This window comes from Capsella rubella, unplaced genomic scaffold, assembly GCF_000375325.1.
Source record: "Capsella rubella cultivar Monte Gargano unplaced genomic scaffold, Caprub1_0 scaffold_5, whole genome shotgun sequence".
In the NCBI taxonomy this organism is placed as follows: domain Eukaryota; kingdom Viridiplantae; phylum Streptophyta; class Magnoliopsida; order Brassicales; family Brassicaceae; genus Capsella; species Capsella rubella.
In genome coordinates, this window is record NW_006238919.1 from 2299077 (window position 1) to 2314667 (window position 15591).

The 15591-nt window shown below is 35.2% G+C and overlaps 6 protein-coding genes and 1 non-coding gene across 7 annotated transcripts; 3 read left to right on the plus strand and 4 right to left on the minus strand.

The window, feature by feature from the left end:
* Positions 1–592: 592 nt before the first annotated feature.
* Positions 593–2836, plus strand: LOC17884801 (protein WVD2-like 7). Its single transcript, XM_006291528.2, has 5 exons — positions 593–1038; positions 1440–2074; positions 2159–2221; positions 2320–2371; positions 2462–2836. Exons 1-5 carry the CDS (start codon positions 967–969, stop codon positions 2525–2527), a joined length of 888 nt encoding a protein of 295 aa, XP_006291590.1. The 5' UTR covers positions 593–966; the 3' UTR covers positions 2528–2836.
* Positions 2808–3981, minus strand: LOC17886893. The gene has a single exon (XM_006293006.2). It carries the CDS (start codon positions 3492–3494, stop codon positions 2994–2996), a length of 501 nt encoding a protein of 166 aa, XP_006293068.1. The 5' UTR covers positions 3495–3981; the 3' UTR covers positions 2808–2993.
* Positions 3847–4042, plus strand: LOC111830802. Its single transcript, XR_002834131.1, has one exon. It is a non-coding gene; the product is annotated as a U2 spliceosomal RNA (small nuclear RNA).
* Positions 4043–4362: 320 nt separating this feature from the next.
* Positions 4363–4567, plus strand: LOC111830529. The gene is given in 2 exon segments (XM_023782839.1): positions 4363–4466; positions 4468–4567. Coding segments are annotated over 2 exon segments (204 nt in total).
* A 279-nt stretch (positions 4568–4846) lies between these two features.
* On the minus strand, positions 4847–5470 carry LOC17885472 (histone H3.2). The gene has a single exon (XM_006292471.2). It carries the CDS (start codon positions 5397–5399, stop codon positions 4989–4991), a length of 411 nt encoding a protein of 136 aa, XP_006292533.1. The 5' UTR covers positions 5400–5470; the 3' UTR covers positions 4847–4988.
* Positions 5471–6502: 1032 nt separating this feature from the next.
* LOC17886248 (succinate dehydrogenase [ubiquinone] iron-sulfur subunit 1, mitochondrial) lies at positions 6503–8141 on the minus strand. Its single transcript, XM_006291569.2, has 2 exons — positions 7427–8141; positions 6503–6970 (listed from the first exon to the last, which is right to left on the minus strand). Exons 1-2 carry the CDS (start codon positions 8107–8109, stop codon positions 6805–6807), a joined length of 849 nt encoding a protein of 282 aa, XP_006291631.1. The 5' UTR covers positions 8110–8141; the 3' UTR covers positions 6503–6804.
* Positions 8142–8620: 479 nt separating this feature from the next.
* Positions 8621–12032, minus strand: LOC17886837 (uncharacterized membrane protein At3g27390). Its single transcript, XM_023782997.1, has 8 exons — positions 11870–12032; positions 11367–11538; positions 10822–10930; positions 10415–10741; positions 9800–10331; positions 9523–9718; positions 9148–9397; positions 8621–9055 (listed from the first exon to the last, which is right to left on the minus strand). Exons 2-8 carry the CDS (start codon positions 11458–11460, stop codon positions 8797–8799), a joined length of 1767 nt encoding a protein of 588 aa, XP_023638765.1. The 5' UTR covers positions 11461–11538; positions 11870–12032; the 3' UTR covers positions 8621–8796.
* Between the last annotated feature and the right edge of the window lie 3559 nt (positions 12033–15591).

Sequence of the window (15591 nt, forward strand, 5' to 3'; positions counted from 1 at the left end):
TAACTAAATTATTTTCAAACAATTTCGTGATTAGAGTTATTGAACAAAAAAAAATGATGATGTAATAAAATCTATTTTACTTTTCTAATAAAAATAAATCGGCTGACGAGAATAATAAATCTGTAAAGGTATAAATTGTCTTAATGACATTATCTTAATAAACATGTCCTCACTACAAAGTAGTACAAGACATTCAATAAATCATAAGTAACGTTTTCATTTTTAAATTCTAGATTTTTAAATTCTTCCCTAATTTCTCCAAAAAAAGGTAATGTTATCCCTTTAATTATTCTTTTAAAATTAAATAAACTTCCAAAAATAGCTTACACTAAACGTTTCATAAATTAAAAAAAAAAAATTAATAATCTCTTTAACAAAAAAAAAAAAGAAAAAAAAAACTCAAAAATCGGTTCCGAAGACCAAGTTTCCAGAATTTCTCTGTTTTTTTTTTTTAATTTTCTTTTCCTTTCGCTTCAATTCTCAACCACTTCAAATTCATTTCTCTTCTTTTCCGCAGTTTTTTTGTTTTTTAATATAATTTCTCATTCTCATCCTCAAATATTATTATCAAATGTTATAATAACACAAAAACGTTGTGTGTTTGATTTTATCTTCTTCTTCAACATCTCCTAGTTCAAGGGACCCAGATCTAAATATATTCTTCAGGAGCTTTCCCCACCACATAACTCATACATTCATGTGTCTCTTCTTTAACCTTCTTCTTCTTCTTTGAGAGACCAAATAAAAAAATCTCAGTTCCTTTCAAAACGACGACACAAACTATTTTCTCTTTTTTTTTTTTTTTTTTGAATTTCTTGAGACGTTAGGTTGACGAGAATAAACACTCTCCAGAGAAAAATATATATTCTCAGAGCTGAGTTAGAGAGAGAGAGAGAGAGAAATTAAAGCTTTTTCTTTTTTTTTTGGTTCCTTTTATTTTCTGGGTTTGATTTTGAGGTTTGAGAAATGGGTGAATCTGCAGTTCTGGTTCATTCTTATTCTTTTGCAGCTCCTATTACCCGTAACGATTCTCATGAGGTTCGTTTTTTTTTATTGTTCTTACAATTCATTGATTCCTTCATTAGAGAAAAAGTTTCCGGGAAAATTTTTGTTTTTTGTGAATTCTCCGGGAAAATTTGATGGAAACTGGGCTGTTTATACGTTTTTGATGAATACCCACTAAGAAAAATTTGACCTTTTTTGATATTTCGTTTTTGGAAATCTTTCTCTTAATAAATGAAATTTTCTCAGATTTTCCATGAAAATTGAATAGAAAGTTCGCTTTTTTTTTTTTGTTTGGGTTTCTTATAGATACAGTGAACTAACGATTGATGCAAAAGGAAACGCTTTTGGTTTGTTAAATTTGAAAGTTTGTAAATTTTGGATTAAGCTTTTCTCTGATTTGTTGTTGCTTGTTGTGTGTATTGGATTGTTTGCAGGACAATACGATTCATGCGTTAAGCCAATCGATATCATTTGGGAAATTTATGACAGAGAATCTTGAATGGGGGAAATGGTCAAGCTTTTCTCATAAGAAGTATGTTGAAGAAGCTGAGAAATACTCTCGTCCTGGATCCGTTGCACAGAAGAAAGCTTTCTTTGAAGCTCATTACAAGAGAATAGCCGAAGCCAAGAAAGCTGCAACGGAAGAGCAGCCTACCGTTACTCCTGCTGAGGTTTTGCTTCATACTTTGGAAACTCAGCCTCCTCCTCCTCCTCCTCCTGTGTATAAGTATCAGCAAGAAGATGTTAATGATGATGATGATGATGATGAAGGAAGCGTCAGAAACAGTTTTCAGATTGGTGGTCTTGTTGTTGTTTCGGATAACAAGCCCGTTGTTGCGGATGATGTGACTGATGGATTGGAAAATGGTATGGTTGGTGGTGGTGGTGATGATGATGATAAGGAGGTGAAGAAGCAAGAGGAAGAGTTGTTGAAGGAGGATTGGTCTTTTGGTGAAAAGGAGAAACAGAGGAAATCGATAACTAAGAACAGACCAGTGTTTAGATTGTCTCTGGAGAAAACTATTCCTCACAAATCTCTAGATGAGATCTCTTTAACAGAGAAAAGAAGGTATTAGTTTGTGATTTCACAAAGTTTGTGTGGAGGTAACAGTCTTTGTTTTTCTGATTGGTTTTATTGTAACACAAAATGCAGCGAAAGACCGATAGCTCAGATCGAAGAAAAACCAGTTCCTCGCCAAAGATTCAGTCTCTTTAGGTAAACCATACTCTTGTGTGTTTTGTTTCTTCCTTGCATTAGATTGATTTGTTTATCCTGGTTTTGATTATATGTTGTTTCTTTGTTATAACCAACAGCTGTTTTAAGGGCAATTCTAAAACTCAAGATCAGAATCAAAGCAGTAAAAAGGTAAAGGCTATTTTGTTTGTCTATTCAAATCTCATGTGAAACATCAAAAGAATATGTTTCTCATTTCACGGTTGCTTTCTTTTCGCGCAGAGAGAGACGACTAAGAAGAAGAAGCAGTTTCTTTGTTGTTTGAAGCCAAAGACTGTAAGAGAATAATCATCATAGAGACCCAAAGAAGCTTAAAGAATACAACTTTGAAAACGTGTACACAGTCTGCAAGAAGGGCTAATGGGAGAATAAAAAGATCGAGTTCGAGTTTCGATCAAGCTTGTAGTGATAAAACCGCAACAACTTCGTTAAGTAGATGGCACCGATTATGTTCTTTTCTCACCAGTTTGGAAAAGAGTCCCGAGTGCAATAGGAAAAGCAAAAACTGGAAATAGCTTCGTTTTGTTTTGTTCTCTTTAAATCTTTGTTATCTGTCTTTACTATGTAATGAAAGAGCACCATACTCCAGTTTCTTGATTTGATCTCATCTTAATCTTGAATTGGATTGTTGTTGATGATAAAGCTATCAACTTTACATAAAGGATAATGTAAAATAAACAAATTAACAAACATTCACAAAAGAAAAAATGAAAAAGCTGATCCACGTGAGGGAGACATCATTAGTTGTTTCTTTTCAGACCAAGCACCAACCATCTGAATCTTCTTCATCGTCATCTAACACATGTTCCATCATCATCATCCCCACATCATAAAAACTCATACTTTCATCATAATCATGAGACCCACCACCATCTTCTTTCTCGCTTTTATCTCCACTACTACTCTCTATCTTCATCGTTTCAACTCCAGCTTCTTCATCTCCTTGTACTACATTGTCTTTACAATTGTCAAGATCCAAGAAACCAGGGAGATTCAAAACAGGTTCAGATCCGGAGCTAGTCTTGACCCTCCACGTCAACAGTTTGTAGCTTGACGAAGCAATGTCGTTTGATCTCACCCAATGGACCTGGCCAGGCAACACTTTCCGGTGAGCTTTGGTCGGTTTTGAAGGCGATTTGGTAAATAACTCAGAGGTTTGAGGTGAAGTCAAAGAGTTGACCGGTCTTGTGTGAAGCGGTGGTGGAAGAATCCGATAACTTCTGACTAGACCATGTTGCCGACCTTGTCGTCTCATCTCTCATTAATGGAGTCAATTCAAAGAGAGAAAAAGTTCTTTTTGGAATTGGAAGTTAGCTTGAATGATATATAAGCCAAGAAGAGCTTTATTAATGGAGTCAAAACGCATCCAACAAAACAAGAGTAGTTTGTGGATCAAGTCAATGAGTTGTTGTTATAGATAACGTGCAGATAATTAAATAATTCAAGATCTCTTGCAATTGACAAGAAGAAAGAAAAAGCAGAACATGACTTCTTGGATTTGAGGTTCTGACATTATTACTTTGTATTTGTCCCACATCGTTGGCTAGATAACATAGATCATATTCTCTTCAAGTATATAAAGAGAGGTCGAGCCCAACAACAATTTCATACCTTTCTCGGCCTTTTGGCTAAGATCAAGTGTAGTATCTGTTCTTATCAGTTTAATATCTGATATGTGGACCATCGGTTCACACGATATTAACTCTATTTTTTAAGGGGAAGAGTCCATTAAGGTAGCTTGCTATCTGGATTCTTGCGAGTCGCCCATGCGTTGCACTATAGCATAGGCCTGGCTCACCTCATCAAACCATTAGTCTAACATCTTCCAAGTTTAGTTACTCATCAAAGGACCGAATAAAAATATTAGTCTTTTGGTTTTGTGTGTCGTGAGTACTCCAAATGCAACCAATCTGGGACATGTGCGACTGTGAAGTGCTCTGCAACCATCTTTGCCACTATTTGGGCCTCTGAGCCCTCTGTCCTGCCAATTTGAGCTGGGGCTGGACTGTGTAAATTGAAATTTTAAACGCACCTCAAATCCCACATCGATGAGTTGGATAATACCACATCTGTATATATTAGTTGTAAAAATGACAAAGATCTAAACGTCATTGAAGAGGTGAATGGGTCATCACGGCTTGTCGAAGTTCCGACCCAGGAAAGTCCCCGGGCCACTTGTGCGCAGAGATGCGTTCTTGGTAACGAGAGAATCATGCGGTGGAGAGATTTAAAGCTGAGACACGTGTGTGGAGCTTTCTCTACCGGATGATATCATGGCCGTTCGTATTACGACAGTTATTCACCTGGTCCTTTGTCCGGACTAACTGAACGGGGCTTACGTTTCGATGACAAACAACTTTTTTCCTCTTTTTGGATATAGTAGTAAACATTAAAGAGTAAGCTTCAAAGTGTAAAGTCAATATTGAAGAACCATTACACAAATTGGCAATTTCATGACTTAGTTGAAACATAATAAACTATGAAGAAACAGAGACGTTTCAAAGTCCATGAGGAGAACCATTCTCCAAAATGTAAACTTCAGAATCAAATCACTCATGAGAACGCTTGGTTTATATGCAATTTTCAAATCAGATTAAAGTTACCAAGTTGAATAGAAAACTAGAATAAATTTTCATTTAGGAATTTCATCGAACATCTGGACGACACTTCTAAACAGAAAAAAAACTACAAACAGAGGAAACAAAAAAAGAGTGAATCTAAACTAATCTTCTTCTTCGTCTTCCTTATCTTAAGCTCTCTCACCCCTAATCCTCCTTGCAAGTTGAATATCCTTAGGCATAATCGTAACCCTTTTAGCATGAATCGCACAAAGGTTAGTATCCTCAAACAAACCAACCAAGTAAGCTTCAGCTGCTTCTTGGAGAGCCGCGACAGCACTGCTCTGGAACCTCAGATCAGTCTTGAAATCTTGAGCAATCTCACGAACTAGTCTCTGGAACGGAAGCTTACGGATCAAAAGCTCGGTGCTTTTTTGATATTTCCTGATTTCTCTCAACGCCACTGTTCCTGGACGGAATCTGTGTGGCTTCTTCACTCCTCCGGTGGCCGGAGCTGATTTTCTCGCAGCCTTCGTCGCGAGTTGCTTCCTTGGAGCTTTTCCTCCGGTTGATTTCCTCGCTGTCTGCTTGGTTCTAGCCATTTGCTAATTCTTGAAAATGAAAATTGAAGCTTTTGATAGTTTTGATTGCTGAGAGAGAGAGAGAGGCTGTGTTCGATTGATTCACAGAGATTGAGACTTTATATTCGAAGCAAGAGATGGATTGTTTTGTTCTTGTCCGTTAGATCTTCTGGCTTATCAATGGTTGAGATTGTTTGTACCCTCATGATCCGCGTCATTCATTATTTTATGCTTGAGGAAGAGATGAAAATGTTTTGTTCTTGTCCGTTAAATTGTTTAGTTATCAACGGTTAAGATTGTTTTGTATTTGCGATCCGTGTCGTATGTAAAACAACCAATCAGAATGATTCTTCTCAGCAACGAGGAATTGCACAGGTGGATCGTTTTTGATGACGTGTCGTAACGATGTGTAACGGTGTTGTGAATTTGAGAATTTCAAAGGCTCCGAGTGCTACGGAGGTGTTTTACTGTTTTATGTTATGACGTCGTTTCGGCAAGTAAATATTTATTGCTCTTTTTTTTTCTTTTTTTTTTGTCACCAAAATATTTGTTGCTCAAACAAAGCTTTTTCGTCCTCGAACTTTGTCGGTTTAACAAAGCACATAAGCTTCAGATATACATGAACATAGTGGTCAATGGAAGTTAAATAAAGGCTCAAATCCAGCAACATTGAACACAAACAGGGGGCTGTTTCTCTATATTGCAGTCACAGCAAGATGTTTCGCAATCGTTGTTGCAGCCTGCAGATGAAAAACAAAAACAATATGCATGTAAGAACTTGTTTGTTTCTTTCAATTACAAGAGCTTTCTCTTCAAGTTCCCTCTGACTTCTTTCTAGAACTTGCATTTAAAGCTATGGTACCTTCCACAGTAAAAAACTGAGACTCCTCATGTTCCTGAGAACTCGGAAAGAACTGAAACTGTTTGGTTGGTGGAGCAACATCAGTTGCTCTACCAAGAATGACCAAAGATAAAAAGAACAGAGCTAGTGTTGTCTGTGTCATCTTGCTTGATTGTGTTGCAGTTATACTTACGCAGCCAATCATATAAGTTGAGCAACCAAATTGATAAGCTATGTTAATATATCACGATGTGTTCATGTGTAAACATGGCACAGAGACAAGTACATGAAATGTTTTTATACAAAGCCAATGCACATGGGACACAAAAGAGTAGATGATAAGTAGATGAGGTTTAAGTTTCCTTGAGTTTTATTACTTAAAAGAGGAGATTTTTCAGCAAGATTACAACCACAAAGCTCATCTACTTGGGAAGACTTGCAAAAGAGTTCATTTCAAGATCTAATATTTGGCAACAACAATACAATAATGAATTGAAAATCCAAAGGTTTTGTGAAGGTTATTAGCTTCAAACGTTAAGGTGTGATGAGTTTCCCAACTGTGTACCGTACACAAACTTAGCTGATTCAACGCTGAAGTTGCTTGATGTGTGTGATCTGTTTGCCTGGGTTCAAACCCTTTGGACAAGCACGGGCGCAGTTCAAGATTGTATGGCAACGGTAAAGCTTGAACTCATCATCAATAGCTTCAAGTCTCTCCTTTGTGTACTCATCACGACTATCACTTATCCACCTGCATACATGTCAAACAAGTCTCTTGTTAACAAACACATCGAAAGATCAATACTTTATCTAATAACCTGGTCAGAAGCAATCAGCTTCCCAAACCAAAACATTCAAAATGTGATTTCACCTAAGACAGCAAAAAAGACTAGATTGAATCACATATGTGTAATCAATACAGCTACCAACAAGACATACAAACCTTCCCAACCATCCATGCAAATTCCGAATCAGATTCTAAGATTAAAAGTTGGAAACACCAAGACAGCAACACAGATTTGAATGAACCAACATAAGTGGAATCAATGCAGCTATAAACAACAAGATATACTAATTTCCCCAAAGCAGAGTCCAATATAGAAGCTTCCTAGTAACTACAATTTGCAACCAGTTCCCCCAATAAGAATCCAATTTCAACAACCCATTTCACACACAACCAAACAATTCTATCTTTTTATAGAGTTACCTATTAGCATGTAGCAAAGCAGCTGGACCAAGGTAAGACTCAGGGTTCCACCAGTAACTTGGACAAGATGTGCTGCAACAAGCACAGAGAATACACTCATACATCCCATCAAGCTTAGCTCTATCCTTCTTACTCTGCAAAATCTCCTTCCCAGGAACAGACGGAGGAGTCTTCCTCTTCAACCACGGCTCAATACTCTTATACTGATTATAAAAATTGGTCATATCCACAACCAAATCCTTAATCACAAACATATGAGGCAACGGTGTAATCGTCGTCTCCGATGCTCCATCTTGAATCTTCGTCAAACAAGCAAGCCCATTGCACCCATCAATGTTCATAGCACATGAACCACAGATCCCTTCACGGCACGATCTACGGAACGTTAGAGATGGATCCATCTCGTTTTTGATCTTAATCAAAGCATCTAAAACCATCGGACCACAATCCTTGAGATCGATCTGGTAATCTTGAAGCTCTGGCTTCCCAGGGTTATCTGGGTTCCATCGATAGATCTGAAACGTCTTCAATTTCGAATCTTTTCCGGCGCCGCCGCCGCCAGACGAAGCTTTTGTTTCCGCCTCCGCTCCTGTAGAGGTCCATCTCGCCGGCATTAACCTCGCCGCCGTGGTTAATCTCGACGGCTTCGTTCCTACCAGTCTTCCGATCAAACCAGACGCCATTTTTTTTCTTTTTCTCAGAGAAATCTGAAAATGGCTTAAAAATTAATTCAAAATATTTATATTTTTCAGAAGAAATTAATTTTTAATAACCCGAAATTAGCCAACATTGACGATTTAAAGAATAAAATATAAATATATATAGAGAGAAACAGGAGATTAGCTACGTGTGCATATTTGTAAATGTGAGGCTTAGCTTCATCTACGTAGAAGAGCCGTAGATCTTTAGAACAAGTAACGTTACAAATGATTTTGACCGTTCATTATGGATACCGACTTTAGTTAATCGTGGCGAACACACCACTAGATATTTTCAAAGGCGCGTGCTCGTCTCGAAAAGTGTAATACACGTGGCTTAATTTGATTGGATATCTGCGCCTAATGAAAAAGAGGAAAACGAGAAGAACTGCGTCCCGTTTCTAAAGACAGGAGGAGAACGTTGTGCAGTTTTGTAAATGAGGGAGCCAAAAATGAATGCTGTTGCAACAATGAAAACATAAGAAGAAGATGAAGATGACAAAATCGTTCTTATCATTGTTACTTACCTTGATAATACTAAAATTATGAACAGTTCATAAACAAAACAAAAAACATTTGAAAAATCTTTACAAGGAATGACAAGTTTATGGATCAGCAAAGAACCAAAGAGGCTTTTAAGTCCCAACATATCCACACCAACATGTCTCATGTTTAAACTATATCTACACTTCGTGTAACACCCTTTTGCGATTCTTGATCGGATCCATTGACACTTCCTTTTCTTCTGACCGATCTCTGACTAAATATCCGAGTAATTATATTAACCGAGGCTGGCGGTTCTGTTATAGACTCATCCTTAATCGAACCGTTGTCTTTCAAGTCCAAATCTTCTGATAGTTTCTTCACTAATGCCACAAAATGTCTACGAAATGTTGGATATCTTGATACTGTTTTTGTTAGCCCTTGAATCCTAATAAACACACAAAGACATGGAATCTTTTTGTTGAGAAAAAGAAACCAAATTGCTCGAAAAAGATCGAATCTTTTAAGTCGGTTTTTTACCTGCGTGCAAAGGCATCAAGCTCAGCTCTTTTACGCTCGGTGAGAGGAGGAGAAGTGGAAATGACATTCGAGCTCTTTAGCCTCTCTGGATCTCCAAATAGCAAAACTAATCTTCCGAGGTACTCTTCTTCTTCCTCGGACAAGTTTGTAGCTTTCAGTTGCTCCTTTAGTATCAAAAACGGATGCAGAAACCAATCAAAGAATGCATCTTTTGGTCGGTTCATGATAGTTATCTCAGTTACACCGTCACCTACACAAACATACAGACAAATTAAAATCTGCCCTTTGCTTGAATTTGTTGGTTTCTTGATATATGATTCAAGCAGGTATCATAATCTATATGAAAATATTAAAAGGAAAAGATTGAAAATTTACTTAGTAACAAGCCAGAAGAATTGGCTTTGACTGAGCGTAGAATCTCAAAAAGAAGTGAATAAGCGGGTAAACCAACACTGATCACTTGGCTGCCTTTACTAGATCTCGCTTCTTCGATATCTTTCGGAATTATCAGTCCTTTTGTCGCCAAAACTTCTCCAAATCTCCTACATTGCACAAAGAGCTCATCCAACAGCTGCATACATACATCTACGTCAAAACCGAAAAAAGATTTGATTTTTCATATTGAGTTTGGTGAATATATGTGTGTGCTTACGTCGAGAGGCTTAATATCAATCATAGGGACTCGGACTGATCCTACTCTCACAGATGACGCGTTCTTGACAGAGCCTAGTCTTGGTATAGGACCAGAAAAAGGTGTTGGTTCCTCTTCCTTTTTTCGATATTTCGGCCTTGGAAAACAAGATCCTTCAGGCATGTCAAGTATATCGGTGCTATACTCGTCATAAATGGACACAGAGGCAACTATGAAGCAGAGTCCATAGTAAAACGATGATTCCTGATATGAGACTACTCCCGCATAAGCACCTAGGAAGATACTAGAGACAACTGATCCAATAACTGCACCCGTGACAGCCAAAGGCCAAAGTAAGATCACGAGGCCTGCAATGGGAACGCACATTGTCTCCAAGAATGGACCTTCCCGTCCAATCAAGTCGTGAAACAAACGGTGCCATCCTTTGAACAGCATGTATGGGCTTTTGCATATGGCTACAAGTGAGATAACCGGGAAATCAACAAGAATCCCGAGAACTGAAACTACCAAAGCCCCTGGAAGTTGAAGTACCCTGAGAAAATAGATAGAAGATGTAAGGCGCTACCGAATGATCAGTTTCACAAGGGAGACCAAGAATGGGCATATTATAAATACCTTATTTCAAAATATTTGCGATCAGGGCAACACTGTCTAAGCTCATCCATGAGTGAGAAGTATGAGTGAAAGCAAACATCTTTAAAATCACAGACAACAGTGAAGCTGCGTTGGACGGTGCTCCAAGTTCCATCGTAAAAGCAATGGAAGAACGGGTAAGGCTTTCCCTCGCCAACAGCATCAAAGGTGGCGAAAATAGGGGAGAGAAAACCATATAAAGCTCCTCCCAAAACACTCCCCACAATACTAAGAATCAGCCAGAGAATTATGGCTGCAGGAAGACATAGGCATAGAAAGAGCTTCAAGATTGGTCCTACTTGTTTGGCACTGCATATTAGACAAACCAAAATTAGAACGTCTTTAGCGTCATTGAGAGGGATAGCAAAGGGACTGAGGATTTAAGTTACCTCACGATTGACCAGAAAGTCCAAACGATGTGAACTGGCAAAAGACTCAGTATGACAGCAGAGTTGCCTATAGTCACAATGAGGCATACGAGTGGGCACAAAATGATACCTAAGCAACAAAGAAAGAGTCTTTTGGATCAAAAAAACCACTCCAGAGTCCAGGCCATTACAATAGTAAATATGATTCAAAACAAGTCCAAGAACTTCATTGACAAGAAAACACTAGACAGTGTTGATGAACCTTTAACTACTACAAGATTCAAACATTATTGTAATTGAAAAAGCCATGGCATTAGAAAAACGACCAAGGAAAAGTCATTAGGGGAGAACAATTAAGGAACCAGCTACAAAGTCAACAACAATGTAAAGAAGTCAAATTCTTTGTTGAGTTAATGTTTCTACTTATCACCAGAAGAAGAAGAAAAAACCCTCACAATCATCTAAAGCTTAGACCTTTAAGTAGTGTGCTGTTCATTAAAGAGGAAGATTACCATATCAAAGTGCCAGAGATAGAAACAATGATATAAATTGAAGTAAAGATTCACCTTTGATGAAACCAAGAAACAGCAATCCAATGAAATAAGGAAGAAAGAGTAAGAATTGCAACAGAGAAGCTCGAAATCCCTCTGGAGGCTCCATTGAACTTGGAATTGAACCTTTCAAACTTGAAACTTTAACACAAACCCATCTCAAGAATCAGCCAACACCTTCTTCTTCCTGAGATATATATATATAAACCAAAAAAAAAAATCGAAACTTTTGGAATCGGTTAAACTCAAAAAAGAAGTAAACAAAGAGCTGGAGTTTATTCTTATTTACGAAGCTCTCTGCAACAACACACAAGTCTCTTAAAACAATATACTATAAACAAACAAAATCAAATCTTTCCTCTGATACAGCTTTAAAAGTCTCACATGGGTTGATTCACAGATTTGAGTAGAGAGATTTGCGGTTAAGAAACCGTTTCTTATTCTTGATAAACACAAAACAAAAAAAAGGAAACTGAAAAAAACAAAGTTCACGAGAACCAAAAAGCAAAAAAACTGACCTTTTTTTTTGTCCTAAAAGTCTTTAAGGAAGAAGAAGAAGAACCAAAGAAAGAAGGATATTTATGTTTTTCTACTTATGTTCTGTTTTTGGTTTGGTGGTGGATGCTGCCTGAGCTTAAAGCATTTTAGCGAATACTTTAAACGTACAGATAGATAGAGAGGTCAAAACGAATGAGATCGAAAGAGACGCCATGATAATACCGAAATTTGCAGTTTAAAAATATTTATTATTATTGATCAGATAAATATGTATATATTATTGTTTGGATATAAAATAATGAATACGTAATAACACTGTAGTGACGGCTACCTTTTTTGTGTGGATTGGGAATTTTTGTTAATTAAAATAATAATTTTAATAGTTACGTAATTAGGTATTTAACAAACAAAATAAGATGTGAGTACAGTAAAATTATAATGATGACAATTATTATCATCATCAAACACTAATGGTGTCATTTACGGAAACAATGAACATGTTAATTTGATAAAACTTATTTTAGTGGTATTTACAAAAAAATTTTTTTGATTGTTTGTAATATCAACAAAAGATATATCGTATGTTCCTTCGTAATTTAGTGTAGAGTTGAGTATAGGAAAAATAGCGAAAATCAACCAGACTATTTGTTGACGGTATTTTCATATCCAAACTATGATATCTGGTAAATAGCAATTTAAACTCATAAAAAATTTAAATTCTTGATCTAAACTATATGAAATCAGCCAAAATGAACATATATCGAAACGGTGTTAGTTAAACATTTATCGGCGATGAATCAGCCGACATCCTGACAATGAAGGAATATCAGAGTTGAGTAATATAATGTCGTTTCGTGAGTTTAGAGTTCTCGTTACTAACATCGTTTTGATATATGTTGATTTTGGCTGATTTCATATAGTTTAAGTTGGGAATTTGAATTTTTTGTGAGTTTAAATTGATATTTGCCGAATATCAAAATTTAGATATAAAAATACTTGCAGAAAATAGTTTAGATTGATTTTAGCTATTTTTACCGGTTGAGTATATCTAAACCAGAAAAGAGCTGTTCCTTTTTTTTTACTTTTGAATACAACTGGCCGTTTCTTGTTAAAATATTTTGGTCTTTAATAATGATTGCACACTTGTTGATTCCGTTAGTGTTTGTGACATGAATAAAAAAAATATTGCCCCACAAATCACTTTTCATTACTCTAATAATATGTTATATCAATCAATATGACAGATTAAATTAGTTTAATAAAATACAAATGGCAGCAGCATTATTACAACTAGCTGTTTCTCGTGTTGTCTCTTGCAATAATCTCGCTGTTATATTCGTCTTTTTCTATCCACCATTTCACGGTTTTCTAACTTTAAACGTAAATAATAATAAATAAAAAACAAAGAACATACAAAAATTGCCAAATACCTTTCACAGTGAAATGATTGTAATTTTTTAAAAGCTTTTTCAATGAATTTTCTGTTGTATAATCAAATCTCAAGGTAATCGTATTTGATCGCATTTGTATCTTCTACTTTGCTTTTTTCTTTTTTTTTTTGGTTAAAAAAAAAACTTAGATTTCATGTTGTTTGACTTTATTTTCCCCATATGGTGTTTAATTTCATACAAGTTTGACTAAAGAAATACTAAGAATCATACTTTTACGTACGTAAGTATATACTCCCTCTGTTTCATTATAAGTGATGTTTTAACCAATTTTTTTTTGTTTTAGTATAAGTGATGTTTTCAATTTCCTATGCAAAAATTTAATGTATTTAATATTTTTTGACCAATTATATTTTAGACCATATTTTCTTATTGGTTGAATTCATATTAGTTATGATGTTTTTATGGAAAATTGGTAAGTTATATGTTTTATTATTTAGTGTGCCAAAACCTTAAACATCACTTATAATGAAACAGAGGGAGTATTAGTTTGCAGTGCCTAAAAGATTAATTCATGAATGAAATATATATAGTGAGTTATTTATACGAATTCACATATTTAATACTCTTATATATAATAATATAAACTTTTTATTTTACTTTTTGATTTCATTGTGTTTGACTTTATTTTTTCCAAATTTTAAATATTCAAGTTGACAAAGAAAATAATAAGAATCATACAATTAAGTCATAGACAATCTCCTTCTAAAACTCGTATTGATTGTGTTTAATTAGTATAGATAGAACTTACATGCCAAGATTGTAATAAGTTTTGGAAAGTACTTGAGAAAAAAAAAGTTCTCCATTATTGTTGGAGGCCCAGCTCATATATTTATATTGGGTTTATGCTAAACTAAACCACAAGCCCATACTTGATGATTATCTTCTAGCAAATCATGTGATCTTTTTCAAAGGAATTGAATGAAAATCATATCAGAATATTTGAGGGAGAGGGATGTGGTTATAATGTATGTGATCGTGATAAATGGTTGAACAAACAAGAAAGTATCTAAAGAAAATGAGTTAGGTGTGGATGTATCCATTTTCATGTTTTTTTCTAATGGTTTTGGAATGTCAAAAACAAAAATTGTACAAGTGTTTTTTTATATAGTTAAGCGGATTTAAAAATAAATTCATGTATTTTTAAAACCAGAGACCATAATACTTAAAAAATATCATATGGGACATAGTATCAGTAGAAATACCATATTTCGAGAACAATATGCTCATAATGTAAGGTTAAATCAAAGACAAGAGTATTGGACGGATGACAAACAAAAAGAGTATCGGACTATGGTTTTCAATTTACATTCAAGAACAAAAAAGAACTCGATTTATCTTTTAATCAGAAAAATAAACATAAAAATGATCAAAATGAAACATTTCACTTTGATTTTTGGATGGTATGGTGAGATAGAAATAATAGTTTGGAGTGACTATCATTTTTGCCATTTAGTTATCTTATTTTAGACTCAAGTTTTGGATATCCATCATACAATCATCACTAGTGGGTACATGAAGAAAGAAAAACAGTATGTGTCTTACGCCTGTATATATATTAACCAACTCAAATGCTCAACACATTTAGTCTCTCATTTTCATAATGTTTTTCTTTTTGACGATATAATATTGAGTTTTGGTTAACAGTTTGGATTTAGAATTTTTTCAGTAAGAGTACAAATAAGAGGTACTCAAAATGGAATCATTCGATTTCGATTTTTAAATGATATTTTCAATGAGATAGAAACATATATGCCGTTGGAGTGATCGTATATACTTTGGTTATCACATTCTAGAATGTTAACTTAGGTATTCATCTTAACGATAAACAAACAATTCCAACCATTGAAAACAAAACTTGGAACAACAGAAACTAATGTTATAGTAAGAGTGACAGTCCATAGTAGCCAACCAATATGTTCTAATCTTAGAATTGTGATGAGATGCTATTACCATACAATATGATAATAATAAAACATATGATGTAATGAGGAAACATATAATGATATCATAAACAAAATGTTCTTTAAATGTAAAAAATTAAAGGAAGAAAAAAACACACCAAGAAACGGCACCGTTCTCATTTCTCAATGTCGAAAAAGTTGACTTTTAGGCAGTTACTTTTGACTACCATGCTCAATTAACGGTTAGTAGGTTTTTTGTTTTTTACTTTCACCAAAAAACTCATCATTTCGTTTAAACACCCACTCACACAAATTTGTTGCTGTGATTTCGTTTCTTTGATTGCAAATGTGAAGAAGACAAGTGAAGAAATTATGAAAACGGCATCGTTC

What these genes read in the sequence shown, in the direction of transcription:
- LOC17886893 (XM_006293006.2), bottom strand. Translation starts at nt 3,494, where the DNA reads ATGAGACGACAAGGTCGGCAACATGGTCTAGTCAGAAGTTATCGGATT.
- LOC17884801 (XM_006291528.2), top strand. Translation starts at nt 967, where the DNA reads ATGGGTGAATCTGCAGTTCTGGTTCATTCTTATTCTTTTGCAGCTCCT. An exon ending in TCTTTAACAGAGAAAAGAAG is followed by an intron (nt 2,075 to 2,158) that starts GTATTAGTTTGT and finishes CACAAAATGCAG; the next exon opens with CGAAAGACCGATAGCTCAGA. An exon ending in CAAAGATTCAGTCTCTTTAG is followed by an intron (nt 2,222 to 2,319) that starts GTAAACCATACT and finishes TATAACCAACAG; the next exon opens with CTGTTTTAAGGGCAATTCTA.
- LOC17886837 (XM_023782997.1), bottom strand. Translation starts at nt 11,460, where the DNA reads ATGGAGCCTCCAGAGGGATTTCGAGCTTCTCTGTTGCAATTCTTACTC. An exon ending in ACTTTCTGGTCAATCGTGAG is followed by an intron (nt 10,742 to 10,821) that starts GTAACTTAAATC and finishes TCTAATATGCAG; the next exon opens with TGCCAAACAAGTAGGACCAA. An exon ending in CTTGATGCCTTTGCACGCAG is followed by an intron (nt 9,056 to 9,147) that starts GTAAAAAACCGA and finishes TGTGTTTATTAG; the next exon opens with GATTCAAGGGCTAACAAAAA.
- LOC17885472 (XM_006292471.2), bottom strand. Translation starts at nt 5,399, where the DNA reads ATGGCTAGAACCAAGCAGACAGCGAGGAAATCAACCGGAGGAAAAGCT.
- LOC17886248 (XM_006291569.2), bottom strand. Translation starts at nt 8,109, where the DNA reads ATGGCGTCTGGTTTGATCGGAAGACTGGTAGGAACGAAGCCGTCGAGA. An exon ending in GCTTTGCTACATGCTAATAG is followed by an intron (nt 6,971 to 7,426) that starts GTAACTCTATAA and finishes ACATGTATGCAG; the next exon opens with GTGGATAAGTGATAGTCGTG.